The 14,271-nt window shown below is 50.1% G+C and overlaps 2 protein-coding genes across 2 annotated transcripts in view; one reads left to right on the forward strand and one right to left on the reverse strand.

Moving 5' to 3' along the window:
• LOC306832488 (uncharacterized protein) overlaps nt 1–4,295 on the reverse strand; it is an 8,147-nt gene extending 3,852 nt beyond the window's left edge. The window contains exons 1-3 of the mRNA XM_079357216.1: nt 3,192–4,295; nt 1,895–2,170; nt 1–121 (exon numbers count right to left, since the gene is read on the reverse strand). The exon at nt 1–121 is cut by the window's left edge and continues 134 nt beyond it. Of these exons, the coding sequence (XP_079213342.1) occupies nt 1–121; nt 1,895–2,170; nt 3,192–3,447 (653 nt within the window). The 5' untranslated portion in view covers nt 3,448–4,295. The remainder of the gene's footprint in view (nt 122–1,894; nt 2,171–3,191) is intronic.
• Nucleotides 4,296–7,636: 3,341 nt separating this feature from the next.
• Nucleotides 7,637–13,527, forward strand: ttll4 (tubulin tyrosine ligase-like family, member 4). The gene is made up of 14 exons (XM_079358264.1): nt 7,637–7,839; nt 8,555–8,800; nt 8,831–8,950; nt 9,288–9,441; nt 9,534–9,610; nt 9,684–9,765; nt 11,609–11,727; nt 11,816–11,926; nt 12,159–12,235; nt 12,322–12,516; nt 12,593–12,675; nt 12,755–12,883; nt 13,139–13,261; nt 13,399–13,527. The coding sequence occupies exons 1-14, from the start codon at nt 7,830–7,832 to the stop codon at nt 13,499–13,501; spliced, it is 1,629 nt and encodes a 542-aa protein (XP_079214390.1). The 5' UTR covers nt 7,637–7,829; the 3' UTR covers nt 13,502–13,527.
• The last annotated feature ends 744 nt before the right edge of the window (nt 13,528–14,271 follow it).

The raw sequence follows: 14,271 nt of genomic DNA on the forward strand, positions 1-14,271 counted from the left end.
CGCAGGGCCACACTGCCGAGCCGAGCATGCGCGTTACCGATGATCCTGTCCGGACCGGCCTGTCTGCGCTTCAGCTGGTTCTGACACCGACCCTTCAAAGCCAGGGTCAAACACTCCTCACCTGAAGACAGAGACAGACAGGTTTAGAACGTCCTCAGGCAGAAGGCAGAAGGCTGGCCACATCAAGCCAAAGGTCCTGCATGTTGTTGCTTTAAAGCACAAAGAGAAACACAGAACCCCCCCCCCCCCCCCCCCCCCCGCCTCCTGTCCTCAAAGGGTTAAACGAGGTCTAAAGAAAGTTTTCCTCTTAAAAGACTCTGATCCCAAACCATGCACCGGGCCCAGCAGGGGGCTCAGCGCTGGATGAATAATTGACAGGTGTGTGTTCGTGTTTCTTCACCACAAACATCTGGGCATAACCTCTCGCACAGCGGGGGGTCAACAACTTGCACTTTCATTCAAGTCCTCTTCTGCAGGACTTGTGAGGACCGTCACGGAATACATCCAGCGCCGGTCCCTTTGGACTTCTTCGACATGAATAAAGCACTTTGTGGAAACACTTTATGCACAGTGAACAGTGAAGCTGCTTTTTAGAAACGCTGCTGTTTCATTTCCCACCAAAATACTCCCGTCTTCCTTTTGTGCCATCACAGTTTCTCTTGGTCTGTGACTCAGTTTGATGTTTACTATTAAAACTGGGATTGTGTCATATTTCAGATATTTCTCCTGAAAGACGTACGTAAATCTTTTTGTGGTTCTCCTGACATGAAGTTGGGTTATTGTGCCAATTTAGTGATCAGCAGATTTAATGAATGAAAACTGGACCCAGGAAGGCAGATTACAGATCAGACAAACCAAACTCCACTTCTATAATCTGTGACTTCAAGCCTGCAGAAAGTTCGTCCTTGAACAGTCCGTGAGGACGATCAACCAAAATACCCCGAACATGCACAAGTCCTCTCTCTCTTGGTTATCACACGCAAACCCACACGGATGAATCGGATGTCTCCGAGGGCAGAAAGTGCAGGAGAGGTAGCCGGACCCCCCGCTGAGCTGGAAAGTGTTCTGCAGCAGACAATGAGCTATAAATGGAGCTTTCAGAGGGTGAGACCACGCACAGCTTCAACTTTCTCTTCTGCTTCACTTCAGGACTTTTTACACACACACTCACGAAGCAGGCCGACACAGCAGAGACACACACACAGGTCGGTCTCTCACACACACACAGCTTTGTGCAGGTGAAGCAGTTATCCTGATACTGTCTGAATGTGACCATGAAACACTAACACTGCTACAAACCCTTTGAAATGAATCAACATGATGTAAAGACAGTTTATTCCACTCAGAACGGGCAAGTCACCGAATGAGAGATAACTCAGCCTCAGTCTGGACCCGGTCCAGCTCCTTCCACAGGTTTGGCTCTTTATGAGGCTCCTCTGGTCCTCAGCCTCGTTTGTACCTTAAAGCTTCTGGTCCGCAGATCTTACATTTTAAAATAAGTCCTGAATGAACATGGAGGCCGGTCTGCTGAGGCCCGGATGGAGGCAGCATCATTTATCTAACATGTTCCTTTGTCTGCTCTAAACTTAGACTGTTTCTGCCTCTCAGCAGGGAGTCTGAGTGACAGCTCATGCCGATGATGATCATCTGCATGATAATGACCTGACGACTGATGAATGATGTAAACTGAGAAGGATCCAGAACAGAGCCCTGCTGCACCCCCTTACTCAGTATTAAAGACCCTGCTCTGCTGTGATTGGCTGGTCGTCAACATCTCAGAGTTTGCTGAGTGTAGGACTCGATCCCATGACGGCCACGCTGGAACCAGCAGCCAGCCGGTCCAACTATTCAGGACCGATCCAATGAATGCTTATCAAACAGAAGTCTGACTTACCCAGGTAGATCCCGTCCATGTGGGAGCACCTCTTCTTCGTCACATTCACATCCACATAGAAGAGGACCACCGGGTGGCCGAAGTTCTCCCCGGGGCTCGGATCCAGCACCAGCACTGCGTCGTGGGCCGTGAGGCCGGGAAAAGCCTGCTGGTACCTGTGAGCGCCGTCCCCTCCGTTCAGCACCTGGCCCAGGCTGTAACCGCCCCGAGACTTCCCCGAGCTCATCATCCCGCCTGACGAGTCCGGCAGGATGGAGAGCACCTTGTCTGGACTACCTGCAAAGTTCAGGGATTTTATAGATTTAACATTTCAAACAATTATTTGATCTCAACTTTAACTTTTCCAGCTCAGTTTAATAACGACTCAAAGTTTTATTGTTTGGTCATCGGTGACGCGGCTTCATGTGTCAAAGTTTTTATCACTTTGCGTTCATACTATTGTTTTCAGTTACTGATCATTTATATACCTTTGAGTTTAAGGTCAGAATGGACATGTCTGTGTTTCAGGATCTGAAGGATCAAATGTTCTTCTGAACCACGTGTGCGTGAAGACGACCTGCTGACTCGTTCACAAACGGGTGTTACTGGAGGATTCCTCTAGGGGGCGCCCTGTCACGTAGAGACGAGCTGCCGTTTGTTACGTACAGCTCCACACTGCATCACGATCGCTTCTGAGGACGCACACAACCAAGCCTCCAAAGCGCAGCAGCACCCGTGAGGCTGAGCTCATGTGTGCACGTAGAAGCAGGTCTGTTCAGGGCCTGAAGGTGCACACTGAACATCTGAACGTCTGCAGGGTCGAGGAAGGAGACTTCCTGACATGTTTAAAGATTTATGATTAGAATACTTAAAGAGCGGACTGTGGATAGAGTCAGAAATCAGGACGAGAGACACAGAACTCTTTGTCATGACAGAACGACCTTCTGATTTCATTAAAGAGGTTTTTATGATATTTAGCTAAACGACACCGACAGGCTGAAACTTTAGTTTTATTTATCACTGTGACATGTTCAATGTCGGCTCGAGCAAAGGATTTACATTTTAGTAGATTTCTAATAAATGTTCATCTATTCTGTGATAGGATAGGATATTACTTTATTGATCCCCAATGGGGAAATTCAGGACTCACATCATCCATTTTATATTTCAGAACAAACGGTCCATATGTTTGAATCATCATGAAATAATGATTAAAATAATCCGATTAATCATCAATAGACATCACAGAACATCAGGGAAACGTTTCCCAGCATGTTCAGTCAGGATGAAAGCTCAGTATGACCTTTGACCTCCCTACCTGCAGCAGCCCGGGGCTCCGACACGTACACGGCCACGGCGGACATGGGCAGGTGTGCCATCCTCCTGCACTCGGCCTCGGAGAGCGAGGACATGCGGAGGCAGCGGTCCAGCTGGTCCCACTGCAGCGACTGGAGGCCGGAGCGGACCCAGCGCTCCAGCCGGCCCGGGGCCATGCCGCCTGCAGAGGCTGCCGCCGCCGCCGCGTGGAGGGCGAGGATGGAGAGAGGAGCTGCGAGGAGCACCAGCAGCCTCATCTTCACACCTGGATGTCTCTTCACTCTTTTCTCCTTAAATCTTCACTCTCTGTGTTTCTGTCTCTGCTGGTTTGTTCTCTTCTGTTTGTCCTCTTAGTTCATCCTTTTCTGCCCGTTGATCTGCAGCTGATCTCTGTGGAGATGTTACACTTTCTTTTTCTCACTTCTCACCTCTTTGCTCTGGATTCATTTTGGGACTGTTCACACCTTCCTCACTAAAAGCTCCTTCTGACTCTTTTGGACTTAAACTTGTTCAGTTTCGCTCCGTTTGTTTCAAACTGAATCCTTTGAATAAATCACTTTCTGTTACTCTTCCAGGATTCAAGTTAAAAATCATCAATCCTGTGAGAAAATCTTTGTCTTCTGTTGCTGTTTTCTTTCTTCCTTCTTTTTTTCTTGAAAATCCAGAAACATATGACAGTTTTTTCAATCACTCAATCTTTATTTGCATCCTCATATTTCCTTCTCTTTGCGTCCGAGGAGATGCAGCACGCTCTGACATCCTCTCCTGGTTCTCACAATGAAATCCTTCTTCTTCTTTTCCTCTGGATTTCAAACCAAACAAATATATCCAAGACTTAATTGTGTTCTTCTTGTCTTTGATGAGCTCTTTTCCTCCTTCAGGTTTATTCAACCAGCTGGAGCAGCTTCAGGCTTTCTCTCTCTTTTGTTTGTTTTCAAAGTAAAAGAAAGTAAAATATAGTCCTGACCAGAGGAGAGCTTCTTCTTCTTCTTCTTCTTCTTCTTCTTCTTCTTCTTCTTCTTCTTCTTCCACTAAAACCAGTTTGTCCTGAAGACTCTTTGCTCTCTGTGACACTTGAGACTGGAGTCGTCCACAGATCCTGCAGCCCAACCCACCACTGCTCCGCTCGCTCTCTCTCTCTCTCTCTCTCTCTCTCTGTCTCTCTCTCTCTCTCTCTCTCTCTCTCTCTCTCTGTCTCTCTCTCCTCTCTCTCTCTCTCTCTCTCTCTCTATGTGTGAGCTTTGACATGCCAGAGGTGAAGACAGGAAGATATGAAGAGAAGTAAGTTTGTTTGAAGTCCATAATAAGGAAAGTAAAGACTGTAAGAGGGAGGAGAAAGATAAAGAGGATCATTGCAGAAATGGAGGAAATGTATTTTTTTGTTGCAACTGCAGGGAAAATGGAAAAGAGGGAGAAACAGAAGAAGGAACGGGAGGTGAGGATGATAAGAGGGTGAGGGTAAAGAGCAGAAGGAGAGGAGGTGAGGAAGGATAGAGAAGGTGGGGAGGGAAGAAAGATGAGAGTGAAAAAGGAAGTGGGACAGGAGGGGGAAAAGTTGGTGCACGTTTCTTGACGGGGGTCTTCCTTCCAGTGAGCCCTCTAGTGATCAGACTTTTAAGCTACAAGCACGGAGTCACACGGACCAGGTCCCAGGTTTAAGTGGATCTCAATCCAAAGCTCAACCTGAAATCAGCCATGAGATTTGAGTTGTTCAGAGGTGGTTGATTCCAAAGCAAAGGTCAACCATGGTGAAAAGAGGAGCAGACGTGAAAGTATCTCTGGGAAGAAAAACCAGATTAACAAAGTCAGTCTTTGTTTGGAAGCAAGAAGAGACTCTGGTCAACTGGTCACTTTAAACCTTTATTGATTAATTATTGGAAAACTGTGCTTATGACGTTGTCAGATGTGGGAGTAATAGTAGTTATTCATTTCTGTCAGGTCTTAAAGACAATTTCAACCTGAATCGTTAAAAAGTGGATCTGGAGGAAATTTCCAACCCTGCCCGTCGTTTTCCCATCACAGCGTTCTGATCCACACTCCAGTTCAACTGATGGTGCTGATGCACCAGTAAGCTGGTTAACAACCTCCATAAAAAAGAATAGTGAACACAGAAAGCTTTGATAGAATACTTGAAAAATATAGAGGTATATCATATTTTTTTTATCATTATAATATGCATGTGTGTTTTCTTTGTTATTTAACTCATTTTTTAAATCGTGACATGTAAGCGCGAGCTACTTCCTCCGGGACAGTAGGTGGCGGTATGCACCTCTTTAAGTTATGTTTGTAACCCACCATTAAACTAAAAAAAGAAGTAGAGTCTAAGGGTAACCCGGAAGTGATCCGAGTCTGTCATCTTGCTGTTGTAGACGATCTTCGGCCACGATGTTTCACACGGAGAGTGTAGGTAACAGGTAGCTTTAACTAAAGCACCGGAAACACCGTGAAGAGGAGAGGACAGGTGATGAAGAGGAGAGGACAGGTGAGGAAGAGGAGAGGACAGGTGAGGTTGATAACTGATGATAAAGTTTGACATCAGTCTGTCTGTTAACAGAGGACAGTTTGTGTTGCTCGTTGTTGCTAAGCTAACAGTAAACAGGCGGTACCGGGCTGTCAGTGAAGGAGTGTGTCGGTCTCTTCCTCTTCGAGCGCGTGCTCATGTGTTTAATATTTAACCTGGACAGGTGACAGAAGTGTCAGTTAGCATGCTAACCCTGAGCTAACCGTGAAGCGGCAGGTGCGGAAACGTTGAGCACGCGCGTGAGGAAAACAGACCGCGGAGATGCTGACGTCATTTAACGTCCGCCAAACTTTATAATACGTTTAATTTATTTAGCTGTATTTAAAACACTCACAGACACTTTACAGAGTTTCATTCAAAACAATCTGAATAAACAACAATTAAAGGAGCAGTCTGTAACTCTGACCTCTAGTGTTAAAAGCAGGTACTGCAGTCTGTAACTCTGGCCCCTAGTGTTTAAAGCAGGTACTGCAGTCTGTAACTCTGGCCCCTAGTGTTTAAAGCAGGTACTGCAGTCTGTAACTCTGGCCCCTAGTGTTTAAAGCAGGTACTGCAGCCTGTAACTCTGGCCCCTAGTGTTTAAAGCAGGTACTGCAGTCTGTAACTCTGGCCCCTAGTGTTTAAAGCAGGTACTGCAGTCTGTAACTCTGGCCCCTAGTGTTTAAAGCTGGTACTGCAGTCTGTAACTCTGGCCCCTAGTGTTTAAAGCAGGTACTGCTACTCGTTGCTACATGTTCTGCATGTCATGTGACACGCACACAGTAAGAGCAGCTGGTGTAGCCAAACAGACTCCAGCCAATCAGAGGAGAGGTTTGACTGATAGATTGATGTTGAAATAGTCGGCCTGTTTGAATAATCTTTGATCGTTGAAGTTTGCCTGACTCACACTGACTCTTTCCTCTCCTGTTGTTTCAGTGATTGCTGTTAGCCAATGACCTCCTGTGAATCACCTGAGGATAATATGAGAGCTCAAAGGACGTCACTGTCTCCTCCTCTGCCTCGTACCTCCTCGTTAGCCAAGTGTGCCGTCTTAACACGACAACAAGTTTACGGTTCCTGCCCTAAAAGAAGACTCTAGTGAGGAGGGTTTTAGGACCTCGGGCAGCTAACGCCTGAGACACCTGCTGGTCTTACGTTGTCCTCTGACTGTGGGGAAAGACAACCGTACGTGCCTGCTTTAGATTCTTAGTCCAAGCTGTGTCTTTGCACCTCTACGGGGCCGAGATCTTACGAGCCCCGCTGTCCAGATTCCCTCGGTCCCCTGCTGTCACTGCATCTGTGGTGGCAGGTATGTTGACTGTTGGTCAGGAGGATTTACAAAGAACTCGTAGTCGATCTAAAGTGACCAACAGACGATATTCGATTGTGTTCGGCTGGAGCTGACACCTGAAAAAGTCCTTCCTGCAGAAGACACCCGGCTGAGAGCGACCAGGAGGATCCTCCAGACCAGAAATCAACCCCTAGAAAATAACCACCTCCTCATAGGAGGGTGCAATGCCAACCAACCAGTCCTCTCCGTGGGGGTGGCGGGAAGCGAGGGGGCGGGTTCTAACGTAGATAGTTCAACCACTGCGACCTCTGTAGGTGCACACGCCAGGACTCAAGTGCCTTCGAGTCAGACTTCTTCAGAGCTGTCCAGGAGAAAAGATCAAGCCAAAACTCTCGTCTCTAATGGCGCCTCTTCTGCGTCGAAGTGGAAGCAGAAGTCGGCGTCCCCGTCTGTGCTCTCCGTGTGGGCCAATGGGGGTGGAAAGAAAGCAAACGCCCAGATCCATTTCACCGCCGTGCCAGACTGCCTCTCCAAACCCGCCACAATCAACTTCCTGGGATTCAAAGCCCAAACCAGGTCCTCGATACTGCACTGAGGCAAGCTGGTAACAGCCTCACAGACGCCGATGTCCCCCTCCCCCAAACCCGTGAAGGACCATCAGAGCCGGACGAATTCACCACTGGCGGGTACAAAGCAGGGACGGTGTGCCGCTCCTCGCCTCTCAGCCTGAACACGGGTCAGCGGCGTGCCGACGAGAAGCTGCTTCAGGTGACGCTCAGACGGGACCGGAGTCCCTCCAAGACCTGATCATCAATGGACAGCCCATTCTGCAGCACGCCATCACGCTGATGATGGTGAGTATCATGGACGATGCACAGAGCGAAGCACTCGGGACGGATTGTTCCGGAGCGTTCAGATCAGGGACGTGTGCACAGAAGAGACCTGCACACAGGTTCAGATTCTATAAGACAAACATGCAATGAGTGATGAAGAGCTTCTATACATAAACACATTAACACGTGTCTCTATGTACACCTGCTGGAGAGAGAGGGAGAGAGAGGGAGAGAGAGGGAGAGGGAGGGAGAGAGAGGGAGAGGGAGGGAGGGAGGGAGAGGGGGAGAGGGAGGGGGGGGAGGAGGGAGGGAGGGAGAGGGAGAGAGGGGGAGGGAGAGAGAGGGGGGAGAGAGAGACAGACAGAGAGAGAGAGGGAGAGAGAGAGAGAGAGAGAGGGAGGGAGGGAGGGAGAGAGAGGGGGAGAGAGAGAGGGAGAGAGATGAGAGAGAGAGGGGGAGAGAGAGAGGGAGAGAGAGGGAGGGAGGGAGGGAGAGAGAGGGGGAGAGGAGAGAGGGAGAGAGAGAGAGAGAGAGGGGGAGAGAGAGAGAGAGGGGGAGAGAGAGGGGGGAGGGAGAGAGAGAGGGGGAGGGGAGAGAGGGAGGGGAGGAGGGAGAGAGGGAGGGGGAGAGAGAGAGAGAGGGGGAGAGAATATTTATTGTGATTCATGAGGCAGCAATGTGGAAATGAAGCGACTGCCTCCTATTTCTAACCCTCCTTGTTTTTTGTCCTCAGCCTGCAGACCGGTCCTCCTCACCATCAGTGCCTCCTCTATGCCTTACTCTTCGTGGACACCGGGGGGCAGCATTGGGAGAAAACGCCTCCAGCCTTGACCGCACAAAAGTGGAAAAAAGAAGCACAACGAGCACGAGGAGAGTCCAATCAGCTAAAGCAGCAACAACATGCAGAACAGGAAACGCTTCAAACAATCAGCTGCTGCTTGGACCTCCTGCTGTGTGTCCTCCAAACAACAGGCCCAAAACAGCAGCAACACTTGATTTAAAAAGGGAAGGCCCTCCAGCACACGGCTCGTCCACATGCAGAAGAATCAGTCCCTGTGCTAACGGCTACATGCTAACTGTGCTCAGTGCCACTCCGGAGAAGCTCCTCCCCTCAGCCATGGAAGAAGAGCGCACAGGTAATCCACTGAGAGTTACACACAGAGTTACACCTGCTTCCTGAAGAAGCTCAGCTCACGTTCATCATTGAGGATCAAAGGGTCTAAACACGTGCGTTTGTTGCCATGGTGATTAAAGTGCATGCCTGGTCGTCATCTCTGAGAAGAACACGCCGTAATGTGATGGTCATCCCGCGGTTACCGCTGTTACGGTCTATGTGAGTGACACGCGGCATGAACTGGTTCATGTTTATGGTGTGGTCTGGTCCTGGTCCTGGTTGGTGGGTCGTGTGTCCTCTGGAGTCCAGTGAGACACTGAGAGAAGGTGACTCTGACTCTGTGGATGTCTCTGTTACAGATATCGCTCCTGCAGGGCTCTTAATGGGCTCTGTGACCAATCAGATCTCTGCTATCCACCTGACAAAGCAGGGTCAGCCCGCCTCCACGACCTGCCCGTCTCCAGCACCCTCCTCCCCGCCGCTGACTGAGGACGGAGACACTCAGCTGTCTGGGTGAGCAACAACTCTGAGCAGATGTGTGTGTGTGTGTGTGTGTGTGTGTGTGTGTGTGCCCTCCTGAACGTGTGTGTGCGTGCTGTTTACAGGCAGGACGGCGGGATGCAGGTGGATGGCGTGGAGGAGGAGCTCCCTGACGAGCTGGAGAACGCCTGCAGTGATGACGGTGAGACGTGGAACAGATTTTACAGATTGTCTGAACTTTGTTGTGACTGAAACATTTTATTTGACTTGTTCAGATGATTCAGATTATTCGTCCATCACGGGCAGCTCGTCCACCTCGTCCACCTCGTCCACCTCGTCCATCACTCCTGTCTCTGGGTAAGACTTCTACTCTACACAGCAGGGTTCCTTCATGATCACACAGGAAGAGAGCAGCTCTCTGATTGGCTGATTGATCACACAGGAAGAGAGCAGCTCTCTGATTGGCTGACTGATCACACAGGAAGAGAGCAGCTCTCTGATTGGCTGATTGATCACACAGGAAGAGAGCAGCTCTCTGACTGGCTGATTGATCACACAGGAAGAGAGCAGTTCTCTGATTGGCTGACTGATCACACAGGAAGAGAGCAGCTCTCTGATTGGCTGATTGATCACACAGGAAGAGAGCAGCTCTCTGACTGGCTGATTGATCACACAGGAAGAGAGCAGCTCTCTGATTGGCTGATTGATCACACAGGAAGAGAGCAGCTCTCTGACTGGCTGATTGATCACACAGGAAGAGAGCAGCTTTCTGATTGGTCCTTTGATTAGACATGTCCTTCCTGTTTAAAGAGGCAGGCCTTCAGGTGTGTGCAGCAGTCTGTAATAAAACAGAAGTGTCCATCAGAGCCTCTGGTCTCTGTCTGTCTCTTGTCCATTGTCCCTCCCTGCATTGTTCAGGTGGCTGAAAGCAGCAGAGCATGGTGGAAAGGTCCGCTGCATTGTGCGTGGCATTGTTCTCTACTGTGACGTCTAAACAGTGGAACTCCCCACCAAAGACTCGGAGCGGGTTCTTTGCTAAAAGCACCTGGATAGGGAACGCCATTGTCCCCCGTTTCCCCTCAACCAGCTGATTTGTTTGTGTTCTTTCTGAATGCTGGAGCTTCAGTATGTATCATGTGAAACGCTCCCGCATCACCAATGTGTGCCGGTCCGTGGTGGAGCGCTTTGATTTGAGAGGATAATATCCGCCGTGTCTCTTCCTTCATATATGACTGTAACGTAAGTCTCTTATTTTCTGCCTTTGTTGGACTGATTTCATCCTGGAGGTCACGAGGTCGCGAGGTCGCCTCGGCTCTGCAGAAGGATCTTTGAGGCTCCTGGTGATAAATGTTGTTTTTAATGAAGATCAGGAGAGGATGTGTAAAATGAAACCACAGAATTTGAAGTAGAAAACTTTACGTTAAAGAATTGTAAATATTTCTCTTCTGTCAGCACAGATTTTTAACTCTTTGATGTCTCAAATTCTGCTGTGATGATTCAGAATTATGGTCCAGATCAATCAGGTTACAAATTCTGTTGTTTTGCACTTGAAAATACAAATTATAAAGCTTTTATTTTGAAGTGTCGCACTGCCTTAAGTTAGGAGTACTTTACTTTCCTTGCTTTGTGCTTTTATTTTGAAATCCAGTAAGGAGTTTCTGGTAGGTGGAAGGTTAGGAGGTGAAGCGCACAGTGTGTCGCTGTAAATGACGGATTGATCCTTTAATTGTTGAATGTTTTAGTCCATCAAACAATGTTCACAGGTCTCTGTATGTGTGAGTCTTTTATTTTGAAGGTCTCCCTACATGTTTGTTAATCACTGTGGCTAAATGTCTCTCTCTGTTTCTCTCTCGCCCTCTCTCTCTCTCTCTCTCTCTCTCTCTCTCTCTCCCTCTCTCTGTTTGTCTCTCTCTCTCGCCCTCTCTCTCTCTCGCCCTCTCTCTCTCGCCCTCTCTTTCTCTCTCTCTCTCTCGCCCTCTCTCTCTCTCTCTATCTCTCGCCCTCTCTCTCGCCCTCGCCCTCTCTCTCTCGCCCTCGCCCTCTCTCTCTCGCCCTCTCTCTCTCTCGCCCTCTCTCTCTCTCGCCCTCTCTCTCTCTCGCCCTCTCTCTCTCGCCCTCTCTCTCTCGCCCTCTCTCTCTCGCCCTCGCCCTCTCTCTCTCGCCCTCTCTCTCTCGCCCTCTCTCTCTCTCTCTCTCTCAGTGTGGACGAGCCGATGTCATTGGAGGCAGAAGATGATCGTGAGGAGAGGCCGGCTCTGGTTCCCAGTTTGTTCCCCTTCATCCCTCCGACGCTCTACTTCAGCACGGCCAATGAGAAAGGTGAAACTAGTGGACGTTCGGCGAGACGTGTTGAAGTCATCGCTCGCTGCGTCGCTCTTTAACGCCCCCGTCTTCTGTCTCCTCTCAGTGGAGCTGCTTCCTGCAGAACAACGACGACTGTTGAAGTGGAAGATCAGCACGGTCACGCCAAACGTTGTGAAACACACCATCGCCAGGTCGCACTTCAAAGCCACAAAGAGTGAGTTGTGTGTGTGTGTGTGTGTGTGTGTGTGTGTGTGTGTGTGTGTGTGTGTGTGTGTGTGTGTGTGTGTGTGTGTGTGTGTGTGTGTGAGAGAGAGACGTGTGTGTGTGTGTGTGTGAGACGTGTGTGTGAGACGTGTGTGTGAGACGTGTGTGTGAGACGTGTGTGTGTGTGTGAGACGTGTGTGTGTGTGACGTATGAGCCCAATGATCACACTCTGATTCTGCAGAGAGCCATGACTGGTTGGGCTGCTGGGGACACCACATGAAGTCTGTGGGCTTCAAAGCCCTGGGAGAGCATCAGAAGGTGAACACACACACACACACACACACACGCCTCACTGTGAGGACAGCTGTCAGGTGACCCCGTGTGTCTCGTTCCCTCGCTCCTAGCTGAATCACTTCCCAGGCACGTTTCAGATCGGCAGGAAGGACCGGCTGTGGAGGAACCTCTCCAAGATGAAGACTCGCTTTGGCAAACAGGAGTTCAGCTTCTTCCCGCGGACCTTCATCCTCCCTCAGGACATCAAGCTGCTCCGTAAAGCCTGGGAGGACGGCAGCTCCAGGCAGAAGTGGATCATCAAACCTGTACGTGCTGCTGTTTGCACCCTGCAGGACCGTGTGAAGCTCAGCTCAGACTAACTCTCTCTCCTCCGTCCTGCAGCCGGCGTCAGCCCGAGGAATAGGCATCCAGGTCATCCACAGATGGAGCCAAATGCCCCGCAAGAGACCCCTGCTGGTCCAGAGGTGAGTTACGCTTTGATCGTCCCAGGTGGAGAGAGAGAGAGAGAGAGAGAAACATCATGTTCTCCCTTTTGTTCTGCAGGTATCTTCACAAGCCCTACCTCATCAGCGGAAACAAGTTTGACCTGCGAATCTACGTCTACGTGACATCATACGACCCGCTCAGGATTTACATCTTCTCCGACGGACTCGTTCGATTCGCCAGCTGCAAGTCAGTTTGAATCCCACCCTTCACAATAAAATCTTCTTAAAGGTCAAACTAAGCCCCGCCCCCTGCAGGACAAGCGTGTTACTGCTTGTAGCTACACCGCAAGCTAGCACAAGCTAACCGCTGGTGTTTGTCAGCTTCCTGTCCAACAGGAAGTTGACCAGCTCCAGGTTCAGCCTGGTTACACGTGCGGAGGAGCAGCTGGCTGTATTTTATTTTGAAGGGTCAAGCTGCTGACTCTCGTTCTCTTGTCTTCAGGTATTCGTCCTCCATGAAGACTCTGAGCAACAAGTTCATGCACCTGACCAACTACAGCGTGAACAAGAAGAACTCTGAGTACCAGAGCAACAGTGACGACAAGGCGTGCCAGGGACACAAGTGGTAAGGGGGGGGGTTAGTGAGGGGGGGGTGTTAGTGAGGTGGGGGGGGGTGTTAGTGAGGGGGGGGTGTTAGTGAGGTGGGGGGGGTGTTAGTGAGGGGGGGGAAGTCTGCTCTGCTGACTGTCTGTTTGTCTTCAGGGCTCTGAAGGCTCTGTGGCAGTTTCTTGGTGCGAAGGGAGTCAACACCTCTCAGATCTGGGAGAAGATCAAAGACATCGTCATCAAAACCATCATCGCGTGAGCGCTCCTCTTCCCTCCTCTTCCCTCCTCTTCCCTCCTCTTCCCTCCTCTTCCCTCCTCTTCCCTCCTCTTCCCTCCTCTTCCCTCCTCTTCCCTCCTCTTCGCTCCTCTTTGCTCCTCTTCCCTCCTCTTCGCTCCTCTTCCCTCCTCTTCCCTCCTCTTCCCTCCTCTTCGCTCCTCTTCCCTCCTCTTCCCTCCTCTTCGCTCCTCTTCTCTCCTCTTCCCTCCTCTTCCCTCCTCTTCCCTCCTCTTCCCTCCTCTTCTCTCCTCTTCCCTCCTCTTCTCTCCTCTTCTCTCCTCTTCTCTCCTCTTCCCTCCTCTTCCCTCCTCTTCCCTCCTCTTCCCTCCTCTTCTCTCCTCTTCTCTCCTCTTCGCTCCTCTTCTCTCCTCTTCCCTCCTCTTCCCTCCTCTTCGCTCCTCTTCCCTCCTCTTCGCTCCTCTTCCCTCCTCTTCCCTCCTCTTCGCTCCTCTTCTCTCCTCTTCCCTCCTCTTCCCTCCTCTTCCCTCCTCTTCGCTCCTCTTCGCTCCTCTTCCCTCCTCTTCCCTCCTCTTTGCTCCTCTTCTCTCCTCTTCTCTCCTCTTCCCTCCTCTTCCCTCCTCTTCGCTCCTCTTCCCTCCTCTTTGCTCCTCTTCTCTTCTCTCCTCTTCTCTCCTCTTCCCTCCTCTTCCCTCCTCTTTGCTCCTCTTCTCTCCTCTTCCCTCCTCTTCCCTCCTCTTCCCTCCTCTTCCCTCCTCTTCGCTCCTCTTCCCTCCTCTTCTCTCCTCTTCCCT

Source organism: Symphodus melops (assembly GCF_947650265.1).
Source record: "Symphodus melops genome assembly, chromosome: 12".
Taxonomy (NCBI): domain Eukaryota; kingdom Metazoa; phylum Chordata; class Actinopteri; order Labriformes; family Labridae; genus Symphodus; species Symphodus melops.